This window comes from Podarcis gaigeae (assembly GCF_964106915.1).
Source record: "Podarcis gaigeae genome assembly, chromosome: 1".
NCBI classification, from domain to species: domain Eukaryota; kingdom Metazoa; phylum Chordata; class Lepidosauria; order Squamata; family Lacertidae; genus Podarcis; species Podarcis gaigeae.
Window position 1 is genome coordinate 80,904,702 of NC_139678.1, and position 27,140 is coordinate 80,931,841.

Genomic DNA, 27,140 nt, shown 5'->3' on the forward strand with positions numbered 1-27,140 from the left:
ATTTAGTAAAGTAAACAGAAATAAGAAATCAGTACAAACCACAAGGGTGGGGAGCATGTCTGCCCATCTGGATTTAAGTTTCAAATTCCTCACGGTTCCTCTTCAGTGATACCCATGAGTGCAGATGTCTTGTTAGTAGTACTATTAATTAGGCAGCGCCAGTAACATGCCAACATAGTGCATAGTAGCATTGGCAAAAGCATTAGTTAAAGAAGACATGTCCCTTCCTCCAAGGAGCATACAATCTAAATGCTAACAGTGTGGGGTACTTAAAGAGGAGGAAGGAGATGAGAAAGTCAAGAGAAATAAAGGATGAATGTGAGCAAATGTAGCTAACACCTACTGAGGCTTCATTTCTGTTGGGGATGAGCATTAAGCCAAAGGCCTTTTATACTGGAGAGGGAGGGAGGGAGGGAGGGAGGGAGGGAGGGAGGGAGGGAGGGAGGGAGGGAGGGAGAAGGTATTGGCACCACATAGTTCTGGGAGAGAGTTCTAGGCAGCATGTTGTCTCCAATGTACTCATTCCATTAGCGCAAGGATTTCCTCTCTTCTCTCTCCGCACACATCCTGTGCCCCCCATCTTCTCTGAGGTTGAGGGAACCCCTAAAATAAATTTGGGTGGGTTCAGCAAAGGAAGAGAGGAGGTTCTTGTGCTGACAGAACGTTCATGTAGTGCTGCTTTGAATATAGCCTATTAAGTTAATCAGAGGAGAATAGCCATAGCCATTTAAGAAAGCAGGAGGCTTTCAGGTTGCTAAAGGTGGTAGACTTAGAGGAGTGAAAGTTGCAGGTGAAGATATAATGAGAAATATGGGCAGAAAGGTAGCTGTTGGGGTAGAGAGTTGTGGCAAGGAGGGAGATGCCTCTCGCTTGCTTTAAGCTTCAACTATTCTAGAAAAACTGATGATTTCATACAAGCGCAGAATGCTGGGGCCAGAAGTGGCTTTGTAATAGTCAGTGGGCAGGTCTGCTTCACATGAAAATATTGTTACACACCACCTCAATCTCCAAGCAGTGAGAGATTCCAGGGGTACCAGGCGCACTTACCAGACCTGTGTTTCCTTTTGGAAACCACAGCGGAATCTGTGGTGTCTTTAGGATATATGGTTTATTTACACATATGTACAACTTGCGTCTGCGTGGAGAGAGTGCAAAGCATTTACATATCGAAAGGGTCCTGTTCCTCTCATTGCTACAGCTTCCAATTCCAAGAGATCCCAAATACTGTGTCTGACCTTCTCTGCAGCATAAAACAGACTGCCCACCTCCTACTCTGCCCCCATCGTCTCTGGCTTGCAAAACTGACACTTTTATCCTGTTTGCTTATCTCCTCACCGTCTGCAATTCTGTCCCTCCCTTCTTGAACTCTGACCTTTAGTTTCTGTTATCTTTCACCTTAGGGAAGGGCTTTCCCCATTTTCTCTCTGGCTCAGAGAGTCTCCGTTAATGACCTTCTTAAATGGGTTAATGACTCTGCCATTCCTGTGATTATCTCTTGATGGTTCTTCCACCAGGTAAAATTATTAGACATGGTAAAATTGGTTTAAACTCCAGTCCCCACTAGATTCTGAAATTTAGGGGTTTGCTTAAATTCTAACCTTTTACAGAATTCTGATATTTTAGGAGAGCCTACCCCCCCTCAAACTTATAACACTATATATCTGGCCAGCAGAGAAAAAGCTAAGTACTCTCCTCCTACTCCATCACCGCTTCTTTGCTCTAAATTGCAGCCTCCTGAGGGGGTTTTTCGTTTTGAAAAATAAAATAAAATTGGGGACTCAATTATATGCCTTTGTGTGTGGCATGCAGTTTACCCCCAAAGCAAGCCCAACTGTATTTAAACTGTGCCTGACAGATGTTTGTCTAACATTCACTTTGACTTTTGAGACTGGAATGTGAAACACAGCGGCTGATCAATCAATGTGTTTCTGCCAGTGTGATTTTGGCGGTGCTACAGTTTCATTACCACTGGTTTTCTTCTGTCAAGGATTTCAGCTACGTTACCTTGGAATAGCAAGTTCCTTATGAAGTACTGAGAAAAAAACACCTAAATATATATACATCATCAGCACAATCTCGGCTGCATTTAAAGGTCTGAACTCAAAACCCCAAATCAGTAGTCAGAAAACTCAAATGCCTTGATCCTGACCTTTGTGAGTGCTCAGAAGCGATCTGCCTTGTCTCACAAGCTGTCCCATTTTCATTTCACTGGAAAGAGCTGGTCCCCCTAGATAGATAAATAAATAAACATACAGATCAACTCCTTTCTTTGAAATGAATGCGAAAACTCTTCTGGACAGGGTTCTTTTTGCAAGGCACACCTACACAGAAGAGTCTGTGAGAGAAAGTCCCACGAAAAAGAAGGGGGAAACCGCAAAGCACTTCCTGATAAAGAATTTAATTTGAAACCCGTTGGGCCCTTTTTTCAGTTAAAAAAATCCTGCCTTCGGTCTTTTCAAAATAAACTGCCCAAATTATCATTAAGACGAAGCTGCTTTCTCTCTCTTTCTTCTTTCTTTTTCCCTTTTGGTGCTGCCTCCCCCCTCCGCTTTCCTAGGCAGAGTTGTTCACTCTATGCATTTGACCTCCCGTATCCAGAATAGATTGATGGATCCAGGCAAGATGCTGTGATTATGATAAATTATGCAAATTGAATACATTGTCATGTATCTACTTTGCAAGATTTATTCCTGTGGCAAATGTTGCAAGGGTCGAAGGATTTTTACTGGAAAGGAGAGTAGTGTAGGGTGCTGGGATAAAACAGTGATTGGAGATCACAGGGGAGGGCTATGTAAAGAGGAAATATTGTCCTTTAGGCCTTGGAAGCAGCAGCAGCAGCAGGCTCTTTCTCTGGCATCAACTGCTTTTCAGGGGAAGGTTCCTTATTTCTTTTTAACTTGTACAATTTCTAGGTCTTTCATGCAATTTATTAATAATAGATTGTATGATGATAATGAGACTTATAAATGTACTTTCAGAAAATAAATAAAGTTGAACTCCTGACAGTTCTGAATTAGCTGCTCCCTGATTCTGCATAAAGAAGCCAGGTCCTCTTGTCTACCCCCTCAGAGTATAGCATCAGTTAAATTCCAGAGTATGAATATGTATCATTTGTTGCATAATTCCTGTGCAGGTTCTCTGACTCGTTTACAGCCAACATAAATCACAACACAGGTGATCTGCCTTGTACGTCAATATTATCCAGATAAGGAGTTTCAGGATGATCTTGAGGTGGAATTCACATGGTGCAATTTACATGAAGAGGACAGCACGTGGGAATGACCATGTACTCCACCTTCTCCACAATCATGCTTCCCCCATCCTGCCAAACAGCTGAAGCATATTGTTTGGCAGGCAGGGGGGGGGGGAATGCAATTTACATGCAGAATATGCATGGTAATTTGCATGTGGGGAGTGGCTTGCTTGGGCTCCAGCTGCATTGAAGGTCTCCAGGGGACCAATGTGGGCCACAGTTTGCTCCCATGTGTTTTAAGGGAAAACTAAAAGAACAAAGGTTCCCATGTTCCCTGGCAAATATTCAAATGCAAGTAGATTGGACGTACCAGATTAATGTAAATCTAGAACTGACCCTGTGCATCCCTGTGCATCTAGAACTGACCCTGTGCACCCTGTCTGTGCATCACAGGGTCTGACCCTGTGCATCCGTTTTTTTCTTCAACAGAGGTCTTTCTAATTGTACTGTTGCACAAAAGTTTATTCTGCTGCGCATTCAGTTCTAGCTTAACATATCTTCTAATAGTGCAGTCCTATGCATGTCCCAGTGACTTGAATGGGACTCATTCCCAAGCAAGTGTGCATAGGATTGCAGCCTAAATTTGGGGAAATGCAGCTGGCCTCCACCTTAACCGCTGAGCTCCAAATGTATGCCAACAGAGTTAACAATTAGACTAGCACAGGGAACAAGTTCTGTGCTGTATATACTATCTTTCTTTCCTTCAAAACATTTTTGCTATCCTCATCCCTCTGGAGTACAGAACTTGCTTAGGATAAACTTGAATCTAATGAAACACTATTTATAGTGAGGTATGAAATGAAAGTCTTGGATAATTGCAGAGCACTGTAGTATTTTGGCAGTAGTGAAACAGCTCTTATAATGAAACTTCTGGAAGAGAGAGATGAATGAGGATGCATAATGGCTTGGGTCTGGTAATCTTACCATTCTTACTCAGTTGAAGGCTTTGCTGGAGCTGTGTGCATAATTCTGGGCCTGCTTCTCTTATATGCATGGGCTCACACTGAACAGCTTAAGCTGCCTTATGCTAACTCAGCCCATCACACCCTCTGTTGGCTGACTGGCAACAGGTATCCAGGGTCTCAAGAAGACGTATTTCACATAACCAACTCCCTGAGGTGTTTGGGTAGAAACTCGGGCCTTGAATGCATTGTGTTCTGCAAGTGAATAATGATTCTGTTCACAAATTTCTCGTCAGCTTGCAGTTCGGCTTATCACACAATTCTGTTTGGATGTCAAGGTAGAATTTACGCCCAAACCAGACTTAACACAATCCATTGTTGCCCTGATCAAGCAGTGCCCAAACCCAGTCTTCAATGAGCCCTTCTGATAAGTTCCAGATCAGTACCCTGTTTTGGAGTTGTGCACTGTGGTGGCATTGAAAGGCCTTGGGTTGTGTCTTCTGCCTCAAATGGATTTGTTGAGAACTTGGACTGAGTGGATCCAAGACCAGCTCAAGAAAATTTCTACCTGAGGGGAAATAAAATTTGATGTTTCACCGTTTCATATTCAGAAGCTGACCTGGCTGGCAGTTGTATCTTACTTCCGCGTTGGTGATGTGAACAGCATCTTACATGAGCCAGAGAATGGGGAGCTAGCTTAGCGGGTGCAGGGGCAGGTCACATGACAAACACAGGTCCATCCTCCAACATATTGGTGCCACTTCCCCACACCAGAAACATCTGTTACCTGAGGCAGCCGCCTCACTTTGCCAATCTTGAGTGGATCCATGCAGAACTTGGCACACAGTGAAACCATCGTGTAATTCCTTTGCCACACACCCACATAACCCCAGACATGCCTTGTCATGCTTCAGTCCCTTCTAGCAGTTATTAGTTCTTATTATTATCATTAATTAAATTTCTTGTTGTTATTGTTGTGATTATTAGTTAGTTAGTTGTTAGTTGTAGTGAGTTAGTTGTTGTTAGTTGTTATTATTATTAATTAAATTTCTTGTTGCTAATTTTTTTATTAGTTAGTTGTTGTTATTAGTTAGTTGTTGTTAGTTGTTATTATTATTATTATTAATTGAATTTCTGCACCACCCTTCATCCAAGCATCCCATGATGGTTTACAATATAAAAACACAGAAATACATATCATAATAAAAAACAAAATTGTATTAAGGCACAGTAAATATGGGATGAGTTTCATGCTGGATGTCTGGAGAAGCAACTAGAAAACTACACATCATAGTGCTTTACCAGATGTCATTCTGCACCGATTCATTCAGCTTGGTCAGTTTTTTGTGATTTGGCATTTCCTTGGTGAATATCAGTTGGTTCAATTATTTTTAGGGAATATGAAATACAAATTCATGCCAGCTGGCGATCTGGTCTTTTATTTAGAAGTGTAATATTATGCACAGCACTTTAAAAGAAATTAATCAGTTCCAAATCTGATTTACATTAAATATATATAATTCTACTCCTGTTAATATAATGATGACAAATTGATGCAGTGATCTTGTTATTATGTGTGCGCACTGCAGAGTCAATTATTCCCTAATGCAGCACTGTATTAAAACAAGCAATGTGTATTAAATTAAAATCAGCATAATGTGAACCCAACATCAAGAGGATGCAAATGTTAACACAGCAAAATTGTTTAGCAAAAGCAAGCTCAGCCAGATCTCTCAGAATTCAGAAGCCTCCCATTCAGCGACCAGATTTTCCATAGGTTCTCCAGGTTACTCCACAACAGGGCCCTGGTGCTTCAGTTTCCTGAGGAATGAAAGCAGCCACTTTTTATGCTCAGGGCCCATACTGCAGAATAGCTTGCCACCCATTCATAATTTTTATGGATTGTTCCTGTTTGGAGAGCTGTGTCTACAGTTAGAAGAAAATCAGCGGTGTGCAACTTATGCTGCTATGAGTTAAAATGCCCGAGAAATCTCAAAGGACAATAGTAAATTACTAATGATTAACATACTGAAAATAAGCTGTTTTTCAAAAACGTATAACCTTCATGCCCCCTGCCTAGATAGATATGCCCATGCACATAAAAATATATATGAAATGTAAACATAGCAGCTGCGGAGAGAGGAGAGGAGGCAGAAGCATAGCTCAGAACCTGATGGGGTCACAGCAGTATAGAAATTAAAGTTTCATCTTACTTGTCTTTCTTGCGGGAGAGAGGAAAGTGGTGTTTATGCAGATCACGTAGTCAATTGCTCACTAAATGGAATACAGCACCAAGCAAAAGCATCGGGTGGAGAACCTCCAGTCGACAGGCCAAATCTGACCCAGCACAGTTCCCAATTTGGCCCCTGAGGCCATTTCCCCATAACTCATATACCTGCCCCACTCCTGAGGTCTTACGGGGATGTATTCCTGTGGGGAGCTCAATCAGACAGCTAATTCCTGCAGAAAACAACCTTACACTCAACACTTTGCTGGCAAAGCGCCCGTGCTGCAATTCCCAAGCGCCTGTTATCCAGCTGACTATTGGACATTTGGGAAACAGTGCACAAGGGACTTAGACAAATGGGAGGGGCAACCCATTTGACATCCTAATTTTTCCTGCCCACCTGTCAAAGCTGGACCACAGGGGTGGGGACAGATAGCAATCTGGCCTACTGGGTCAAAAGGGTTCCCAACCCCTGAAATGTGGAACCAGCTCACAGAGAACTTGCCAAGAAATTTCAGGCAACTGCCGACCAAAGTTCAGAATTACTCACCCTCCTCAACCTCTGCTGCAGCAACGTGATAATAAGGAGTGATTGAATAATTGCCATTATTGTACAACCTCCAATCAAGTTATGAAGTCACATTTCTTTTGAGTGAGAGTCAGGAGGCTCCATTAGTGGATCTGGAAGACAAGACTTCGCTGTCATTGCGGGGGAGAAGCTGACACATGCATCCTCCATAGAAGCAATATATAAAGCGAGGGGATAAAAATAACCAGAGCTGCACAGAGGGATTAACACTTGTTTGCATTGCCACATAACTAATTTTGACACCTCCAACACATTTGTTCAGCAGAAGAGGAATGAAGGGTGGCAGCTGGTGTGGGTGAAAAGCTCCATCAAATAGGGCTGTGCTGTAAGTTTCTCACTGGCAGATGCAAAGCCCAAGGCAGTTTAGTGGGAGTCAGTGGCTGGAGATGACTCTCTCTGCAGGAAACCTCATGCCCAAGTTGGAATACGGGGGCTTTTCTAATCAGTAGCTGCTTGGGTTGCATTACACAGTCAGATGGATTGTACTGTTATCTGAAATCTGTCGCCGGAGGTTAACATTATTAAAAACAATCTACGGCCATTTCTGGACATGGATAGCCTGGTTACAGCTACCCATGCGTTAGTAGCTTCCCAGCTGGATTATTGCAATGCACTATGTATGGGGATGGTCCTTGAGGATGGTCCAGAGAGGGCAGCCAGAGTGCTAGCTGACATATCTGCACAAGGCCATATTACCCTGGTTCTCAAGGATCTGGACTGGCTGCCTGTTTGTCACTGGGTGAAATTCAAGCTGTTAATACTGAGGTCCAAAGCCCTAAATGGCTTAGGGCCTGGGTATTCAAAGGGGCATCTCTCCCCATATAATCCTGCCCAGGCTTTGAGGGCACTGCCATGTGGGCTCACCAGAGGGCTTCCTTGGCAAGAGCATCCCAAGGAACACCCACCCCTCTGAGTTTTGGCTAGCAAAAACTTTCATTGGTTTTCTCCCCTGAATTAGCCATTTTGTGCCCAAGATATACTTGGCTGTGTATTGAGCGATATATTAAACAGATCAAGATGGCGGCATTCTCAGGCACTTCAAAGGCCTCGGATTCAGTCTCGAGTAGCATCAGTAATGGAAAAGTTACCAAGTAGCAGGCCTGAGAACCACCGACAGTGATCAGTGGCAATCCAGGTCTAGAGGGATCGTCCGATTGTTTAGTGTGAGGCAGCTCCTGTTCCTAGCAATAGTCTCAGCTGTGGAGAAAAGAGAGCAGTGCTAAGGGAGTAATGTGTAGGGGCTGGAGCACTGGCTTCAGAGCCAGCCCAAGACATTTTGCTGCCTAAGGCAAAATGCAAGATGGCCCCTCTCCCCATTTCATGTACAAAAGCCAACCAGACCGGGAGATTCTGGTTAAAGGACAGCACCTTCCACTGCCCCTGAACGCAATAGACTACATCAGGGCAGGACATGTGGCACACTCCCTGCCCCTCAGTATCTGCTGCCTGAGGCAACTGCCTCACTCTGCCTCATGGTAGGGCCACCTCTGCCTGTATCTTTCACAATGAGCCTCTGCTCTTCTATCCCTTTCCCTCCTGTTGTTGAAATTGAATTCTTCCTTTTAAACTTTGCTTATAGGGCTGCTGGGCGCACAGTGTTGGTGAATACCTAGCTACCCACCACCTTACTTTGCCCAGAGATATCTAGACAATTACATCAGAATGCACGTGTTTGCTTCATGGGTGTGTGCCCCAGGTTCCTTAAGTACATACCCTGATGATGTGTACCCTTCTCAACCATCACCAGCACAAAATACATGGCAAGCCACCAATACTGTGATAGAGCATGGAGTCTCCTATTGAAATATTGCATATCAAAGAATCACAGAGGCCGTTTATACAGGCATCCCACCCCCACCCCACCCCCACTTTCCTTCATGCAAACACGCCCAAATATGTTTCTGCACACCAAAGAAAGGAAATGCGTGAAATGGCATCAATGCACACAAGCAAGCAATTTCTATGATCATGGATGGTCCAAAAAACTGCAGCTGTGATTATAGAAATTGCTGCTGAGTATGATCACAGGGCTCTTGAGAGCAATTACCCAAAGAAAAACATCTAGTGAAATGCCTGAGTGAATCGGCCCTTGCTGGGTAGCTATAAATGTAAACCTCCATGCACCCATGTGGTCTGGGTGACTTCTGCACTCTTCATTGTCTATCCTCCATTCTTCATGCCTTGTGCCCCTTTACATTTGGAATCCCTGTATGCCAATATACACAGCTCCAGGTCGGACACAGGGCCAAGCAAAATGTGGCAAGAGCAGCCCTGTTTGTTCATATAAAAAGAAATGTGTGAGGGTCTAATGTTAATGTCAGCTGAAACCTTCCCAGTCTTACCTCCCCATGGTCCATCGCCCCAGATGCGTTCCCCTCTGCCTGGCTTACTTCCAACACTGGAGCTGGGCTAAGAGCTGCAGTGACAGATCTTGAGATGGTTAGGTGCTTGCTGGGTTCAGGTCTCCTTACCTATACATCCTTGATGATGTAAAAAAAATGGACATACACACCCAATTTATATATGAATGGGCCACAGACACATTTAAAAAAAATGCTTGCTCAAGTTTAACCCTTAAAGTTGGAGGGATTGGATGTGATGTAAATGAGCAGGCTGAACAAAGATAAATGTGGAAGACAGACATGGGAGGAATGTGGAGGGTATGGGAAGAATGAGGGTTGAAGTGGAGGTAGGGGAAGTTGTGACTGGTAAAGCTTTAAAAGGGCAGAGGGGAAACCAAAAAAAGGGATGGGGGGGGAATAAAGGACCAGAAGGTCAAGTGGAACCAGCATTTGATGGAGGGGTTGCAACCAGGAAGTTTCCATTTATTGGAGACAAGACTTGAACAAAGGTCACTCCTCCTGCTTTCTGACCTGTGTGATTTGTTTCCTCATCCCCCCTAGATCTACCTGTCATGGAAGAGTGGCCCAGGCGAAGTGAAGCACTGGAAGGATATGATTTCACACCCCCGGCAGGCTGTGGCACAGTGGCACCAGCTGAAGGCCTGAGAGGCAGGAGCCGAGGACTCGCTCTGGGTTTCAGTGCACCAAGTCAACATTTACTGGCCACACTCTCACTACTACTTTATGCACAACGGCTGCACCCTGGTCTCCCCCAGGGGGGAAAAGCTTGGGAATGACCACAGGCTAAGGGAGCGAACCTGAAACATGTACTAAACTCTGGGAAAGTGGTATCGGTGCCCAATGTGCTGGCTCAGCAGCGCAGAGCATCACAAGGAGCACCATTAATACCCAACCTCCTGCTTTAGCCTTTCCATCAGACTCCTTATGTAGAAAGAACGAGAGAGAGAGAGAAAGAGAGAGAGAGAGAGAGAGAGAGACCAGAGCAGAGCAGCCCTCCAGCTGAAGGTGGCCTCAGCACTGATTTGTTTGGATTCACAGTGTAGCAATGGCACAATGGGAGGAGAGGGGTCCGCTACTGCCATACAAGACTTCCTATGAGTTCTTCCAGCCAAAGGCCCATTGGGATGGCACCCTACTCCGCCATAAGAAAGCTAACCCCATCCAGCGGCTGCACTGGCCTGAGAGGGGGCACTGCAAGGAGATCACTTGCTCTGTTTCCATGAGGTGGTTTCGTTATCATTCAATAAAACTTGTAAGAGTAATAAGAATAATATAAATAATAATGCTGGCTAGACCTTTTCCTAGCCAGGCCTCTCTGCAAAGGGGAGAGGAGCCACGAAGCTCCCCTAGCCCCCCTGTGTGTGTGTTGTGTGTTGTAACTATGCGTGCAGGGCATTCGTGTGTCACTTGTGTTCTCTTTCTCTCGCTCAGCCCTAGACAATTTGTTTCTCTGAGGGGCTTGATTCACTGCCCAGCAGGAATTGAGGGGAAGCTTATGCCATGTGGAAAGGAGGGGAGCAACAGATTTTGGAGTTTTGATTGAGAGGAGAGAGGAAAGAGAGGCAAGGAGGCCATTTCTTAACCATGCTGGAAGCCATGAAACACATGCCACAAGCTAGAGTGTGTGTGGTTGTAACATTAGGGAGACCCTAACTTTTAATTGCCCATTTTGTTTGGCAGAGGCAAAGGAGACATGCTGAGCAGTCCTGAATTTTTTTGGGGGGCAGGGCGGGAGCCATTCAAACTGACCCATCTCAACATCCCAATGTGCTTGTTACACATGGCCCCAAGCAACCATCCTACTTTAATGATGCCTCCCCATGCACCCTAACCCACCACCGTCTCTCTTGGATTCCAAAGCTTGTTTTCACTTGGTCTGCAGCCCTTCCATTGGAAACCAGCAAACACACACCTGTGCAATTTCTAGTTAATTAGCCACCCACTTTCTGTACCCTTCTGCAGCTATGTTAAAAGAGTTTGCCTAGAAATTGACTTCTCTCATTTGCATTCACAAACCTCAAATACAGGTTGCATCAAGAAGATTGGTGCCCATGATGTAGAAGGATGTGATTTTTCAGCGAAACCAGTACTTCCCGGAAGTGGCGTTGAGGAATTGACTTTATGATAGCAAAACAACCCTAGTTAAAAGTCTTGGGTTGTCCACGCAGTAACTCCAACTTAAATCTTGGGTTTCTATTTGTCTTTGATGAAATGTTTCATCTCTTCTCTGCTTTTTATTCTTCATTGCCTGATAGGGTACCAGGGAAAAGTCAACTCTCCTAGACATTCGGTCAAAATGGCAAAGAGATCACCTCAAGACTTCATAGGTGAGAGCAGGGGCTAAGGGGCACTGACAAGAAAGATTTGTGTCTGATTCCAGTGCTTCTCTGGATCTTTATCTCAGTCTTCCCACATTTTTCCTGCAAACAGAGAACAAGGATTAATCTGCACAACCCTTTTTGAATGTGTTAAAGGCAACGTTTTATTTCAGTTACTTGGGAAACACTTTTGGGCTAATCTTTTGAATATATTGACAGGTGTCCTAACCCATTGCATCCTGTGGAGAAGCAGTAATCCAAAAGCAAGTCAAGCCAGTTCTCCAGGCCACTTCTCACAAGCACTCTGCACAGCTTTTCTTCTCCCCACCCCAAAGGCTAGAATGTGCCATCGAAGAGGGTCATCTGCATGATTCAGTATGAGCGTGCAGGTCAGTCTTGCACTACGCTGCAGACCTTCCATGCATAGGAGGTGAGCAGTGATGTGAATGTGGCAAACAATTCATATAATCCATTTGCCATTTCCAAGCTCAAGCTGCAAGGGGGAAATGATGCCGGGGTAGATAAGACAGAATGGTTTTGTGGAGAGGGAGCCTCAGTCTGAACACATATTGAAATATTTGCAGCAGCTATTCAGCAGAGCAAAAACCGCTCGTAAGACAATTCATTTTGGCTTTGAGGTGTCCTAGGTGATTGTGTGCAGGGCTGGTGCAGGACAGTTTGTCGCCTGAGGCATAGGACAAGATGGCAGCTCCCTGCATTCAACATCCAGATGCTGACTAGCCCAGTGGCTGAGTTTATATATATATTCACAAATAAACATTATCATCACATAAGTATAAAATAATAAATCACAGAAAAAGAAAATAGAAAATAAAACATTTCCACACAATATTAAATCCACATTTTGGGGTGACTCGGATCCCTCGACTTCCCTCTAGCTGCGTCTGAGTCTTAATTCAGCACCAGGGATTGGACAGTGTCCTTCACCATACCAGAGGCAGCAAGCTAGTTGCGAAGGGGGCAGGACGTGTCATGTAGCATAAACAGCTCTGTCTTCCAACGTAGGAAAATGGCCAGTTTTAATATGTTTCACCTCCATTTGTTTAGAAGCTGCTCATTCTAGTCCTCTGCATACTTTTGCGAGTAACATTTGGCTACAAGTCTTGCTTTGTAGCATTCAACTTCCCGTTCTGTGCCCTGCTTTACCTTGCATACCCACTTGCTTCCAATTGTCCTCTTCCTGGGAGGTATCTTGATTAAAGTCCAGGTTTGGTTCTGGTGCAGGGCATCCATCTCCATGCACCTTCCTTCCATAGACGGGCTTCAGCTCCATCTCTTCCCAGGTGGAAGGTTTCATGGGGTGGTGGCGACTTGTGATGGAGGGCAGTTGCGGAGTTGGAATAGCTTTCTTGGGTCTCAATGAGCCCCTGACCTCTGTCTCTGGAGTCACATCAGCTTCCTCATCACCAAGTGCAGGCATCTCATCATCAGTCTCCTCCCCTGTGGGAGCGCTGCTGCTTGGACTCGGCTCCTCTGCTTCTCCTTGCTGCTCATCATTTGTGCTAAGTAGTGTGACAGTAGAAAACAGATCTGGACATCAATTCAGGAAAGTACTTGTGGGCTTGTGTTTCTTCCTCTGACTCCTCAGAAAAATCTATCTCTTGTCAGCTTTCCTGTGCTCATCAAAATGAACCACATGTCTTGTGCTGACCTTTCCAGTATTCAAGTTCATCACTTTGTAATATCTGCCTCCAATACCAAATCCAAACATAATTGCCTGTTCCTCTCTGGAGTCTTAACTTGTCCCTGTTCTCCATGGGTACATAGGCATAGGCAATGCTGCCAAACACAGGTTTGTGTGATATGTTTGGTACACTTCCATGCCAAAGCTCAAAAGGTGTGCATTCAGCTCCCTTGGTTGGCAGACTGTTCTGGAGAACCACCTTCTCTCTCGATTTGAACATCAAAGTAGTAGGAAACATTTCTGAGTTCCTTTATCTCTGCTGCTTTGCACATCAATCTCCCCAGCTGCCTCCACTTTATTTCATCCACAGTTTTAACAAAAATGGCATTAGGAGCCTGTTCTCTGATTGACAGAAAGCTGGAACTGAGACATTTTCTGACCTCTTACAATCAAGTGAAAGCCCATTGCTGAAATGAGGGACAGCTTAAGGAAAACAGGATTCATGTGGATATAGATAGTTTCACATTCTTCTTAAACAATCAGCTGAGAATTTATAGATTTAGGCAGATAACTTTGAAAAATGAATATGGAAATGAAAAGACCTCATATATATCGAATGATTATTCATATGGGAGAAGATAGATTGTGTTATGGGAAGCAGTGATTGGGGTAACTATCTCAAGAGACACCTAGAAATATATAGGCAATTCAGAGGAATTACGGTCAATGTGGCATTTAACCCCACTTAGAATTGCTAGAATTTATGATACCAGTAATGATGACTGTTGGAAATGCAACTCAGTTACAGCATATTTAATTCACTATTTGTGGAACTGCCCTGAAGCAAAAACAATACCAGCAGGAAATGGTATCTAATATAAGAAGCATGTTGAAACACCCTGTTCAGCTAGACTCAAAATTACTCCTATTAACTTATTTGAAAGACACAGTCCTTAAAGGCAGGGAGAAACTGTTGTTTAATATAATTCTATTCTAATATTATATGAAGTGCTACATAATATAATACAGTAGTACCTCAGGTTATGAACTTAATTCGTTCTGGAGGTCCATTCTTAACCCGAAACCGTTCTTAACCTGAGGCGTGCTTTCGCTAATGGGGCCTCCTGGTACCACCGCTGCACGATTTTCATTCTCATCCTGGGGCAAAGTTCGCAACCTAGAGCAACTACTTCCGGGTTAGCAGAGTTTGTAACCCGAAGGGTTTGTAACCCGAGGGACCACTGTACTGTATTTTTACTACGAGGGGTGGTAACATTTGGATTCTCTGCCCCTAGCGCCAACATTTCTTAAGCCATCTCTGCATGCAAGAGGTTCTATCAATGTTGCTGGGATAGAGTCCTAATGGTATTTTTCTTCCCCTGGCCTTGTCAGTTTTGGCAGCTGCTTCCAGAGGTTTTTGACTTGTTTCCAGTGTTATTTCTACTCAGAATAGATCAGTTGAAAATAATGGACATGGCTAACTTAAGCCCAATTAACTTCAGTGGAGCTACTCTGCATAGAATGAGCACTGGATACAACCCTACTTGCTTCTAATGTGAGGGCCAAGTGGGCTCTTTACCAGCCAAGCATGATTTCATTTTTTGCTCTGGCTGTCCAGGTCACAGGCCTTTCACTTATCCCTTGCTTAGCACAAAGGTAGCTATCATTCCATCTAGTTCCCAATGAGAGATTGTTGGGTGGCTGCAGTTTCCCAGTCCACAAAATTGCCCATCTGATATGAACTCCTAAGCCTTGAGATGATATATATGAGGCCGACTGTCACCGACAGCAATCATAATGTAAAGCCTTCTGCTCCAAGTACCATGGCAGATGAGAAATAAAAGCCAGGAAGATGCAAGCATGCTTGAAAGTACCCACTAGGTGGCACTCATGTTCTCTTAACACTGCATCGCTGGGCTATCACTGGCTCAACTTGAGTCAAGAAAGACCCAATTGACTGCTGGTTTAACAGCCAGCGCAACACTCTTATATGCAAAGTGACAGGAATGTTTCAGGATGACTGATACTGTCAGGAGCTCCGGACTATTTTGCCACCAAAACTAAATTGTGCATTTTCCACTTGATTACTGGATGGTAGTAGAAAGGCAGTGGAGTGGATAGAGGCCATTTAGACTGGCAGGACCCCTAGAAAATGCTGACAAAGGTGGGCAAATGGATAGCAGGATTCTTGGGGTTCCCAAGCTATGGAATAGCAGCTGTGGCATAAGCCAGGCCCCCAAATGTGGATTTTATGCCAAATTGCAGTGACATGAGTAGCACTTGCATACTAATATTTGGTTGGAAAACTGGGATGAGGAGCTGTCCATGCCTCCAACCTCTTCCCAGGCAAATCCACCTGAGCAGTCCTACTTATCTGCTCTTCCTAAAACCTATCATGCTCTGCTGCCCCTTCACATCAATTTTCACACACCCCAGCTTCCCACTATTCCCCTGTATGCTCCTGGCATGGTATTCAATGCTGGTCCTGTGCAGAATAGGCCTAGTGATGTTAAGAGACAAGGATAACATGGGCTTATTGAGTTCAATGGGTCTACTTTGAGTAGGGACTTGAATCCAACCCACATACTCTGCCCACCTTCTTTCACTCTCCTCCAGTTGCTCAGATCCTCACGTGTTATGCTACAGACTGATTTACCAATTTCCCCTCCTCTTCTGACCTTCTTCACAGTCCTACTGAAAAGTCTTCACAAGCTCTTCCCTTGCCATGAGCCCTCCAGATAATGAACTTCACAACCCTGCTTGGTTGAAGCTCTTTCCTTTTATGAATCCATCTTTGTAAACAGCACATTGCCACTAAATACTACTTGAGTCGAATAGGAGGGACCTGTCCACCAGTGGATAGATTGTAAAAGCTCCTTTCTCCTCCAGAGCTTTGTACTCGCCCAGCCAGGCCATTGTACAGAGGAAAACTCAAATAGGGCATTCAATACCTTCCTTCTGTCCTGGGTCATTAATCCTGTGGAGTGTGAGCCAAACTTCCAGCACTTAAAATCAAATAAAATAGGGCATTCAGCTTCTTCCTCCAAGCAGTTAACCAATGGGTCTGTTCTCTCAGGCTATCCTTGAGCAGGTTGACTGTCATAATATGTATAATAGTTGGGGGGGGGTGGAATTTAAGGGTGTTTTATTTTGTTGAGTTAGTCAGTGTGTTACAGTATTTTTTTTTTTCTATATGATGTACAGATGCCTAAATGATATTTCTGGTAGGCACATTTTTATACATGTAACAATACACTGCTGAAAATTAAGGAGGCTTGCAGGAATAGGAGAAAAACCCCAGTTAGTTGGGGGAAAGTTGGGGAAAAATCAGGGCTCTTATAGAAAATGAGTTGGGGTTTGGCTTTCTTTCTTCTTTTCCCCTCATGGCATTTCTTGGCATCCACTCGGCTGGGCAGGCTTTTTAAAAATCAAAGAGCCCCAAGGAGTTTTTTATATGTTTCTTTATTATCCCATTGTTGAGGAAGAGGGCAGAAGGAGAGAGAGTGAGACATGATTTAGCAATTGACGTTTGTTTAATAGGTAATGTCTTAATGGAGAAATAAAACCAAATTGTATTGAAATGAGAGGGGCCTGCTTTTTATTTTTGTGCCCCCTCTTGTACAGCTGTCAGCCAATCAGATGCAAAAATAATAATAATAATAATAATAGTGGGATATCAGAAACAATGGGGTTTTTAATGCCAAAGCAAACTGGGAAATACATGACATCCTATTTCAGTATTTTATCAGCTCTCTGTTCCAAGACAATGTGAGAACCTTTTTCTCAGCTGCTTCCTAATAAGTCTGCAGTAAAATAATCGTTAAGTCCATCAAGCTATTTATTAATAATAATGTTTATTATTTATTAATGACTTCTTCTACTGTTAGTGAATTGTGCCCAGTTTAATTTTGATGCCATCTTTTGTAAAGGTTTTAACAGGCGATCCACAAAAGGGCATCAGTTTCTGTGTTTTGTTATTTAGTGTGAGAAAAAGGCCATCAAAATCACAAACCATTATTCTCTTTCTTGGATTGAAGCGCTAAAGTGCTTTTATCGGGAACAAAATCCTCCTCTGTCCCAGCAGTTGGGAGTTGCTGGTGTTTTCATGTACACTTGGCTTGCCCCAAATAGTCACAAATTGCAGGGCTGTATAAATCACAACAAACTGAATTTGGATCTTCCACATCACGAGAAGCTCACAAGCGTCATTATCTAGTTCGTCATGACATTACAGATCCTTGGTGACATTACAGATTCTGCACTGTGATTATCACTGGAAAGTATAAGCAGCAGCGCAAACAGGACACTGACAATTATGGGTGGCAAGTGTTTTATTAATGGGGGAGAGAGTCACACAATGACCATAATAGCAGATAAGATGGTTGGATGACTGGCTTTCCATATCAGCAAAAGCTTACTTGGCATTTTAGGCAGCTGAGTAATCCTGAGAAATTCACTCCTTGAAAAACGGGTTGAAAGAAATTCTATATTAGATGTGCACAACTTTTAACTTGCCAAGCAGAACACAGCTTAGTAGCCTTGAAGGTGACGTGTCAGATAACCCACTGACCAACTCTTGACTTTGCTTTTACAGTCCCAAGCAGCCAGGAGATGTATGGCACATATGGTGTGGCATCCATTGCTGGTATTTAGCCTGCTGGATCTCAGGCAGCGCAGGCCTGATATAAGCAGTGACGGATCTGAAAGGACATATATAATAGTTCCCCATTTTGATGCAAGAGTCCAGTTTTCTAGTAACACTGGCTTCTCCCAAATTGTCATTATGCCTATCACACAGAAACCAAATAATTTTATACTGGGAGAAGCTTCCCACCCACCTACTCTACAAGCCAGATTTTATATTGGCTTTGATTGTACTACTTTGGTGGCGCTGATGCTTTTATTTCCATAAACTTTTATGATTAGCAGACTAGAATTATTTTAAAAAGAGATTTTAGCCTTGTACTGAGCACCTGTGCCAATAACCTGTTTTCGCCTGCCCCCAGCTTAACATTGAAGTTTACAGTGAAATTATATTCCCTCCTATCCAAACACAAGCCAGAATGGGAAAGCCGCGGAGCCACCAGATACCTTCCTAGTTTTACCTCATGCTTGCAAGGTAAACACCAGGAAGTTACCAGAACTCCACAAGCTTATTAACTTTCATATCCAAAACAGAGACAGTAAAAAGCTGGCATCGCAGGGTCCTTTCTTACTATTGTTCTTGTTTTGTTTGTTAATGATCATGAGGTGAGGTGAGCTTCTTGGATTAAAGAGCAAGAGTGACCTTTGAAGTCTGGTACCTGTTCATTTCTACCACATCAGCCTCAAAGTGGAACAAAAAGCTACATGCAACATTCTCCTCTCCCCAGCAGCATTCAGTACTCTGTGTTAGGATGTCATTGTGTGTATTTCACTAAGCCTTCACATCATTGGTGGGTGGAAAGCAGAGAAAAACCAGGAACATTGTGGCATCTCACCAGCAAATGGAGAGGGTCCTTTTTTGTCAACATACCTGCATTCCATGAATTGTGCAGCTTCACTTTCAAGGCTCATATGGATCTGGCAGGAATGAATGGCTGCAATGGCGTCAGAGTTACTTCTTGCTCTTCAATTCTGCCGTCAGTAGACAGCCGATGAGACTTCAGGATGTATGTAAACTGATGATAGGTGCACGTTTTATGCAAAAGAGCTCGCCAGTGAGGGAAGTCATCTCAAGTGCCGGACAATCTTGTCAAATCCAATCAATCACCATAAAACATTCTTGGCTTCACTTTTAAAAAAACAGACAAGTTCAAGATTGATAAACCTGGTAGCACACGACAGGAAACAGAAGTAACCTCGTTTCACATTGCTGGCCGACAGCAATGGTGGCACTGATTGGCTGACAACCGGGGTGGTTTGGTGAGTGGCTTGGTAGAGAACTGGAGCCATACAAATTGACGGGAAGCAATGTGTGTTTGTGTGTAGAGATACAGATAAATACACAAAGCACCAGGATGGTTGGATTCTCTTTCTATCTCTGTCATGGAGCAACTTTCTGGGTTAGTACGCAAACTTCTCATGGCCTCAGTTTGCCCACCTACTGTACAATGGTCATAATAATGCTTCCCTACCTCACAAGGGGATGGTGTGAGGCTTTCAAAATCAGGGCATTGAACGTGTTAAATAAAGCGGGATTCCACAAGATGTCTCCGTTGATGTCACGGGCAGAAAGCTCATCACTCTGTGTAAACGTAGTTCAGACTGATCCCCTAATGCTAGGATAGCCTTTGATTAGAGGTGCTACTACTGACACGCAAAGTATTATTACCACCATTGGCAAACTGAGCCACTGCTCCAGCCAGCCTCCCTGTGAAGTATTTCCTGTCCCCTCGCCTACCGCCACTCCCCCAAACCAGAAGCGGTTTCTTTTGTACAATTGGAATTTGGAGAGTTGTGTATTCATTTTTAATTCTAGAGCTCTTAGCTGTATCTTGTTCAGGTATCTCTTCTTCATGTGATGATAACCATCTAACATAGTGTGTGCAAACAGAAAAAAGGTGAAAAAAAAATATATGACTACACTGTAGACAACTTCTTTCCTAGCAGTGAAGGTGGCAGTCCAGCTAGACTCAGCTGCCACCTCCTTCCTATTGTGTTTGGAGATGTTTAAAACTCATGGAGCAGACATATTTTATAATAAAACCTGATAAAACACACCAAAAAAGGATGGGAAAAATATTACTACTACTGCTACTACTATTACTACTAAGCCAGTGTGATTTCATCATCACTGATGTCTACGAGGTAGGAACGTTTTCTTTGCAGAACCATATTTTTGGAGAACCAGGCCCCTTGTTTTGTAGAGGAGGCCTCCTGGTCTAAATAATAAAGGATAGTAAAATAAGACAACACTTGGCTTTCTCTTTCTGTCATTAAAAAGGGAGTGGGGGAGAAGAATACCATCCTTGTGGTTTCCAGAAGGTTAGGTGGGCAACACACTCATTGCTATTGCGGTTGCTAGGTAGTTCCACATGTGTCATAAGCCTCTGTTGGATATTCCCAACAAAGGCACAATTCTAACAGCCTGCACACCCAAGACCATTGTGAACATCCAATAAAATAAATATAAAAACATTTGTGGCTGGGTGTTCCCTTGACCTGACCCCCAACCCCCTGCCAGCACTGGAACACTCATCCAGAATATCTTGCTTAAGAGCAACAAGCCCTTGCAGAAAGTCTGCAGCTGTAGAGGCTGAAACAAGCTTCTTGGTATACATAGAGAAAGTGGCTCTCCCTCTTAAAGTGGGGAAAAAATGTATTTGTCCTTTCACAATGATGACCTGTAATTCAGAGGATTTTGTTCCTTGCCAGAACTAGGGATGGATGGGTTTGTCTGTTTCGAGTACCTGTCACTTTCATTCAGAAATCTAGTCAATCCCATTTCTGCATTAACCTATAGGTGGGTGGTTTTTTGTTTTTAATCACATTTTAAATACTTTCAGATGTATTTTCTCACATTCTCTAAACAGATATACCTTAAAATTCATATTTCTAAACATATTTAAGGCAGAAATATGGTCCTTGGGAGGATCTCAGGGGCAATACAGTGGGGTGGGGATATTATAATTATTATTACAGTATTATTTATACCCCGCCCATCTGGCTGGGTTTCCCCAGCCACTCTGGGCAGCTCTCAACAGAATATTAAAAACACAATAGAACATCAAACATTAAAAACTTCCCTAAACAGGGCTGGCTTCAGATTTTTTCTAAAAGTCAGATTTCCTTGACATCTGATGGGAGGGCATTCCACAGGGTGGGCACCACTACCAAGAAGGTCCTCTGTGTGGTTCCCTGTAGCTTCACTTCTCACAGTGAGGGAACCGCCAGAAGACCCTCGGAGCTGGACCTCAGTGTCCGGGCTGAACGATGCGGGTGGAGACGCTCCTTCAAGTATACTAAGCCGAGGCCATTTAGGGCTTTAAAGGTCAGCACCAACACTTTGAATTGTGCTCGGAAACGTACTGGGAGCCAATGTAAGTCTTTCAGGACTTTCAGGATATGGTCTCTGTGGCCACTCCCAGTCACCAGTCTAGCTGCCACAATCTGGATTATCTCCCTCTTAAGTGAACAAATATAGAAATCCATCCCTGGAGAGGGAGATCCAACCTCATAAGCTGCCTCAGATCTGTGATCTATGGTTGGATCTACAACTTCTGGGGGCACCAACATCAGAGCGGGGGAAAGGAGGTGTTTCAGTCACAGCAGGTAGAATAAGCCAGCCCTGGAACTGGTAATGGTTTAGTTTATTATTCTCTCATTTGAATCCATGCTGTGAAACTTAAAAATAACTTCCAAAATACATACAAAAAAGGAGGGAAGAATGCCGTATCACTACTGTCCACTTTTCCAGTAGGAGCCCAGCATGACCCAAGAAAAAGTGGATTCTCTGTCTTCTCCCTTCCCTACCCTCTGCTTTGCCCATGCATTAAATGTATTCTTAATATATGAAACGTATTTTTAAATAATTTTGCTGAGGATTCCATCACAAAATTTGCTGAAGTGCACAATTCCAAAGGAGCTCTACAGTCCAATCTGCACATCAGTCTGGGAGGCATGGCTCAAGTCAGTTCATATCAGATTTCAGAAATAATTCATTTCTCAAGCATCCATAGACAGAGCTAGGGATGGGGGGAAATTTTGTTTGCATTTTAATGATAAACAACCTAATTCACCCTTCTTAAGTTAATACTTGAATCTCTTAATTTTGCACTGCAGTTTCCCAACCAATGGGTATAAAAACGTATATATTAGGAGAAATTCACATTACAATGCTGATAGATTTTCTTGCTTGCTTTAAAAAAAAATAATAATAATCACAAATTGCTGCAGAAATAGGAAGAACACAATTTAAGATCGGGAAAATGAGAAACTGAGAGAAACCAAAGTTAACAAATTTGTGCATCTCCAGCCCCAACTGAACTGTTGGTTAAAAATTAAGGGTGGATTAGAAGGCAATTCCTGGGTAAAACAAGGGCTTTTCCACATTCAGTCTCACACTCATACAATTTCCATAGCCATCTTAGTCAAGTGATACTCAGCAGCTGTGTCCAGCCCACGCTGTGGAGTTTGCAACTTCTGCAGAACAGATCTACTCTAGCGGCTGGTTATTTGATGATCACAGCCCAGCCAGAGGTGTTTGGGTGACCAGATCCTTCAGAACACAAAAGGAATGTTGCCACAGGAGCAAAACAGTTCTGCTTCTGGGCATGCATGTTAGGGGAAATGGGGTGACCAATTCAAGCTCAAACTGCACAGTCTCTCCTTCCTTGAGAGAACTATTCCTTTCCCCTTCCTGTCACTCACCTGCATTGCAAACCCCGCTTGCACTTCACACAAACCTACACATACTAAATATTTGCAAAATAAACTTCACTCTCAAACATGTAACTGAACTGAACTTTACTCATGAAAGCTTCTCAAGCTTTTGGCTGACGATGGGGCCTTCTCTGATTTAAGCTCTTGCTGGGGTGATCCTTCAGTTGCGGACAAGAGGAGCAGATTGAAATGACAGGATCTTCCAAGAAAAATGCCCTCCCCCTTTAGCGTCATTAGCACAAGACACAAGAATGTGTTGTGGTGTCAAGAACAGATGAACATTTCCGAAGGGGTGGTCTTTAAAACAATGCAGTTGTTTTAAGCAGACTCAACATGTGGTTAATCACCCAGAAATGTGACCCAAAGCCATGTGCTTTATGGAGCACAGGTGGAATATATAGAACAATGTGTTAGGAAGAAGAGAAGTACAGCTATTGTTGATAGATGAAAAGCCAGTGAAGAGGATGACAAGGTAATTATGCTTTATTATGACATCTGTGCAGCACATGTTAAGCCAAAATTAATCTGCTCCGACAGCTTCTATGAGAAAGGTAAAATATCAGGAGAGTCTTCTAACAAAGCACAGGTGAATGAAAACTTACTGTGCCTCCATGAGCAATGGAAAGAGCCCTAGAGAGAAAGGGGCACAGGGGCTTCCATTGGGTGGATAGGTGCCATTTATTTAGAGAACTTCCTTTCCCTTCCTATGCCTCCCTCAGTATCTCTAACCCCATATGCCTGTTGCAACCAGCTTGCATTTACCTTGCCTATTCTCCTTTAGCAGAAGCTGACAATAGAAGACGGGGTGGTGTCCCCAAAAGAAAAGCATTCAGAGTAGGTAGGTAAGGCTGCAATACTATGCTCCCTTATCTGGGAGTGAGCCTTAATGCACTCAGTAGGCTTTGCTTCTGGGGAAATGTGTAGGATTGTGTTGCAGGAAACTTTATGTAAATATGGATTCAGGTGCCAAATTTGGAGGTGCTGACTGCAGGGTCCGAGAATATTTCTCAGCAGAATTGCAGGCCAGATCCAGGAGAGTGGGCAAGGGGGGAAAGAGGCAACAAAAGGAATTGGTGCCAGCAAGTTTGCCATCTGACCACATGCTTCAGAGCAGAAAGGACCAAGGAGGAAAAGAATAGTCTAAAATATTTCTCTCTTAACCCAGCCAGAGTTGGGCAGACTGGTTACTTAATCACAGGTGAAGTGAAACAGCATCCTGATGGCAACAAGATTTGACTTATAGCTTGCATTAAGAATGCTTGAGAATATGAAACCAATAGTTCATATTCCAGCTGAATATCTCCAGGGGTCTCATTATGTTCATATAGATAGATTCCCCCCCCCCCCGTGCTTATTTTAAAACCTGAATTCCTGAAACTCTGCAGATATGAACTGAAAATATCAGCGTGTACCTGCCAATAGCAGAAGATATCTGTTTATTTTTATTGTACAGCAGTTTCCTTGCAATCTTGCTTTTTTATTTTAAAGGGAATCATTAAGGTTGGGGAAAATTAACCCTATTATAGCACCATAGGTCTAAAAGCCAGTGTCATTTTTTTTTCCTTGTATGAAAGAATACATGTGTAGAGAAAACCATGAAAATGTTACAATGGATGGCGGGAAATGTCCTCCTTTTCCATCTAGCCTTTCACATTTACGTTCACTAACAGCTTATTACCTCTGCACATTGATCATAAGAGCAGAATACGGTTGGTATAATCCTCAAAAGCATAGCTAAGTAATAATGCTCACATTTTGGTGACAGCATGTCACACATTCAATCCTTGGCATTGCCAGTTAAAAGGATTTAAGGTAGTGGGGCTGAGAAAGACAACTGCTTGAGATCTGGAAAAGCCAAAACCACTTCGAGTAAGACACTGCTGGATGAAGCAGTGACCCAACTCAGAAGAAGACTGCTTTACATGGGCTTTAAAGAAGTCCTATGGCACCGGCTAGAATGGTGAATCTGAAATAACAGTCCTGCCACTGGAGGAGTCACTATGATGACTGACCCTTCTCAACTGCAGTCTATGGAACAGACTCCTTTGCCCACCGTTTGGCATCAATGAAGTGGACGATTAGCTGGAATAAGACTGAGAAATATGAAAGACTTAGCAGTCACAGATGTGTTAATGTAACTGTGGTGAACCTATGACAAAAAGTTCCTTAAGGCTCTCCTTTTCGAATGTAAGTCTTGGGGCATTGGAATGTAAGTCTTTGAAAGATATCTTCTTTTTGCTTGTAAAATCTCTCTTGAAGTCTCCAGGTTGTAACTACTGATACACCTGATATGAAAAATCTAAACTGTAAGGCTGTGTGCACACACCATGTTCATGCTGCCCACACAATATTGTACTCATCCAACTAACAGCCTGCACTTTGACCTGCTTGATTCAGATTTTCCTGAAAGAGCTGGGGAAAAGATCAAAGGAAAAGAAAGATCCAACATAAAATCAAATCACTCAAATGTGGATGAACTGAACTGTGTGGAGGGAGAGGGAGAGAGCGCGAGTGTGGTGATGTTTTCCTGGGTGCCATCTATTATTTCCATTGGTGATATGCTCCTCAGTGGGTTGCTGGTAGGGCCAGCCACAATACGCCTACATTTTTTTTTTAAGTGTTAACCCATTGTTTTGTACAAGTCTGATTTATTGAAAACTCGTATTCCGCCCCCTGCAAAAAATGGCCATGTGCATAGGCAAACAAACACCACAATGGACCTCAGGTCTCTGAAACTCAGGGAGAGAAAAGGGGACAAAAACACACTGTGAAAACATGCCATCAAGCACCTTGCACCAGTATGGATGGGAAAACATTGAGGTACAACTTCAAATGAAAGCACCCTTGTGTGGGCAAATGTGTAAAAAAAAAGTCCACATGGAAAAATAAGATCTACGTTGACTATGAGCTAGAGCATTTGCATACCTTCCCTGAAGAAGCAAGAGTATTTTTCTACAGGGAAAACTGACTTTTTGAATGTGTTTGACCAGTGATTATAGTAGGGAAATTGGGTGCAGGAGGGGTGATGCAAACTATCACACCACAACATGTAACAATGCTCAATTGCTCATCTCCATTTTGCCCAACTCCAGCTTGGCTGGGAAACTTGTCTGCTTGAGAAACAGGAGAGCAAAAAAAAAAAAAAGTCAAGAACAGACAATTCTGGCTAAATGAGACAGTGAATCAATTCAGGATATTGCCGAAATCTTATGAAACTTAATGTAGACATTTGTGGATCACTATGGCAATACATCCTAAACCAACTACCCAATGTCACCTCCAGATAAAAGATAGGATGCCTCTACTTTGAACCTCCAAGTTAGATGAGCCTTTGAAACAAAACTGCAAGAGGCTTACGCGCCTTTCTCTGATAGCTGGGCACAGATGGTCCACTGACTTCAACAGAGCTGTGGCATCTGAAAGATGTTCCTGTTTATATTCCTTCCTTGCAAAGAGCCATCATGGTCATTTTGTATCATTATATTACATTTAGCATAGCTTAAAATACTCAATTCACTTTACATTGCCAACTTCCCCCTCCTAAAAAAAAGGGTTTTCTTGAAAAGAGGAGTATACCTTCCTCTCTTTCCATCATCTTGGTAGTCTTGTTTACCCAGAGCCCTTCCAAACCATGCTTTTTCTCAAAGACTTCCTTTCTACTTGGTAGCCTTGGGAGCGCAGTCAGAAAGCACAGATGGAAACAGATGCATTGATACTAAAACAAGATACAAAGCATATCATGCCAGTGATCAAAGAACATTTCCCTGTTTCATTATTATTATTATTTACAATAAAGCCAGCGCTGATGGTTCAAGATGTTCAGATACACAACCAGTTTAAGATTGGTAAGATCTGAATCCCACAATCTGACAGTAGCAAAGCTATCTATGATCTAACTAATCAGAGTTCCTTTTGGGCTTGGGTACATGATCAGTTATCCTGGAACAAAGCCTGCTGAAGTCTATCTAGACTTCAGTCTTCTGCTGCATGTGTTTTTAAAAAACAAGTTCATGAGGTAAAATGCATACCCTTTACGTTCATCTCAGAATTAGGATAATAAGTACAAGGGTGATCACGTGATAGAAGAGAGGCCAGATCCAGCCACCAAAGCAATTCTATGGGACCCATGGCAGCCCTATCCAAGGAGTGGGGAAAATGGCCCCCAGTTTCACTCAGAAAGCAAACAACATAGCTCTCAAAAGTTGCAAGAGACAAGTTATGCCCTATCTCTTTGGGTTTTGTATGCAGCACACTCTCAACTATACCTAAGCACACATACCTTGTCATTGTAAGAGTCTTAAACATAATTATAAAGCCTGACCTTTAGTGAGCATGCATAGCTGAGGTGTCATATCTTCATGGCTCCCCCTGAGGTATTTCTACACAAAACAGAATGGGAAGAGGGGTACACCCAGTACTATTTTTCTAGAAAAAGAAGTGCTGGTTGGCAATGGCACCAACCTGAGAGATGCCGGAACTA

General features: G+C 43.2%; 1 protein-coding gene and 1 long non-coding RNA gene across 6 annotated transcripts in view; one reads left to right on the forward strand and one right to left on the reverse strand.

Annotated features, from left to right (window-relative positions):
* SYT7 (synaptotagmin 7) overlaps positions 1–10,602 on the forward strand; it is a 218,510-nt gene extending 207,908 nt beyond the window's left edge. For all 5 annotated transcript variants that reach the window (XM_083699296.1, XM_083699292.1, XM_083699293.1 and 2 more), the window contains one exon: positions 9,875–10,602. In XM_083699296.1, coding sequence (XP_083555422.1) covers positions 9,875–9,979 — 105 coding nt within the window. In that variant the 3' untranslated portion in view covers positions 9,980–10,602. The remainder of the gene's footprint in view (positions 1–9,874) is intronic.
* A 3,638-nt stretch (positions 10,603–14,240) lies between these two features.
* LOC310825991 lies at positions 14,241–26,868 on the reverse strand. The gene is made up of 2 exons (XR_014555594.1): positions 14,528–26,868; positions 14,241–14,483 (listed from the first exon to the last, which is right to left on the reverse strand). It is a non-coding gene; the product is annotated as an uncharacterized lncRNA (long non-coding RNA).
* Positions 26,869–27,140: the final 272 nt, after the last annotated feature.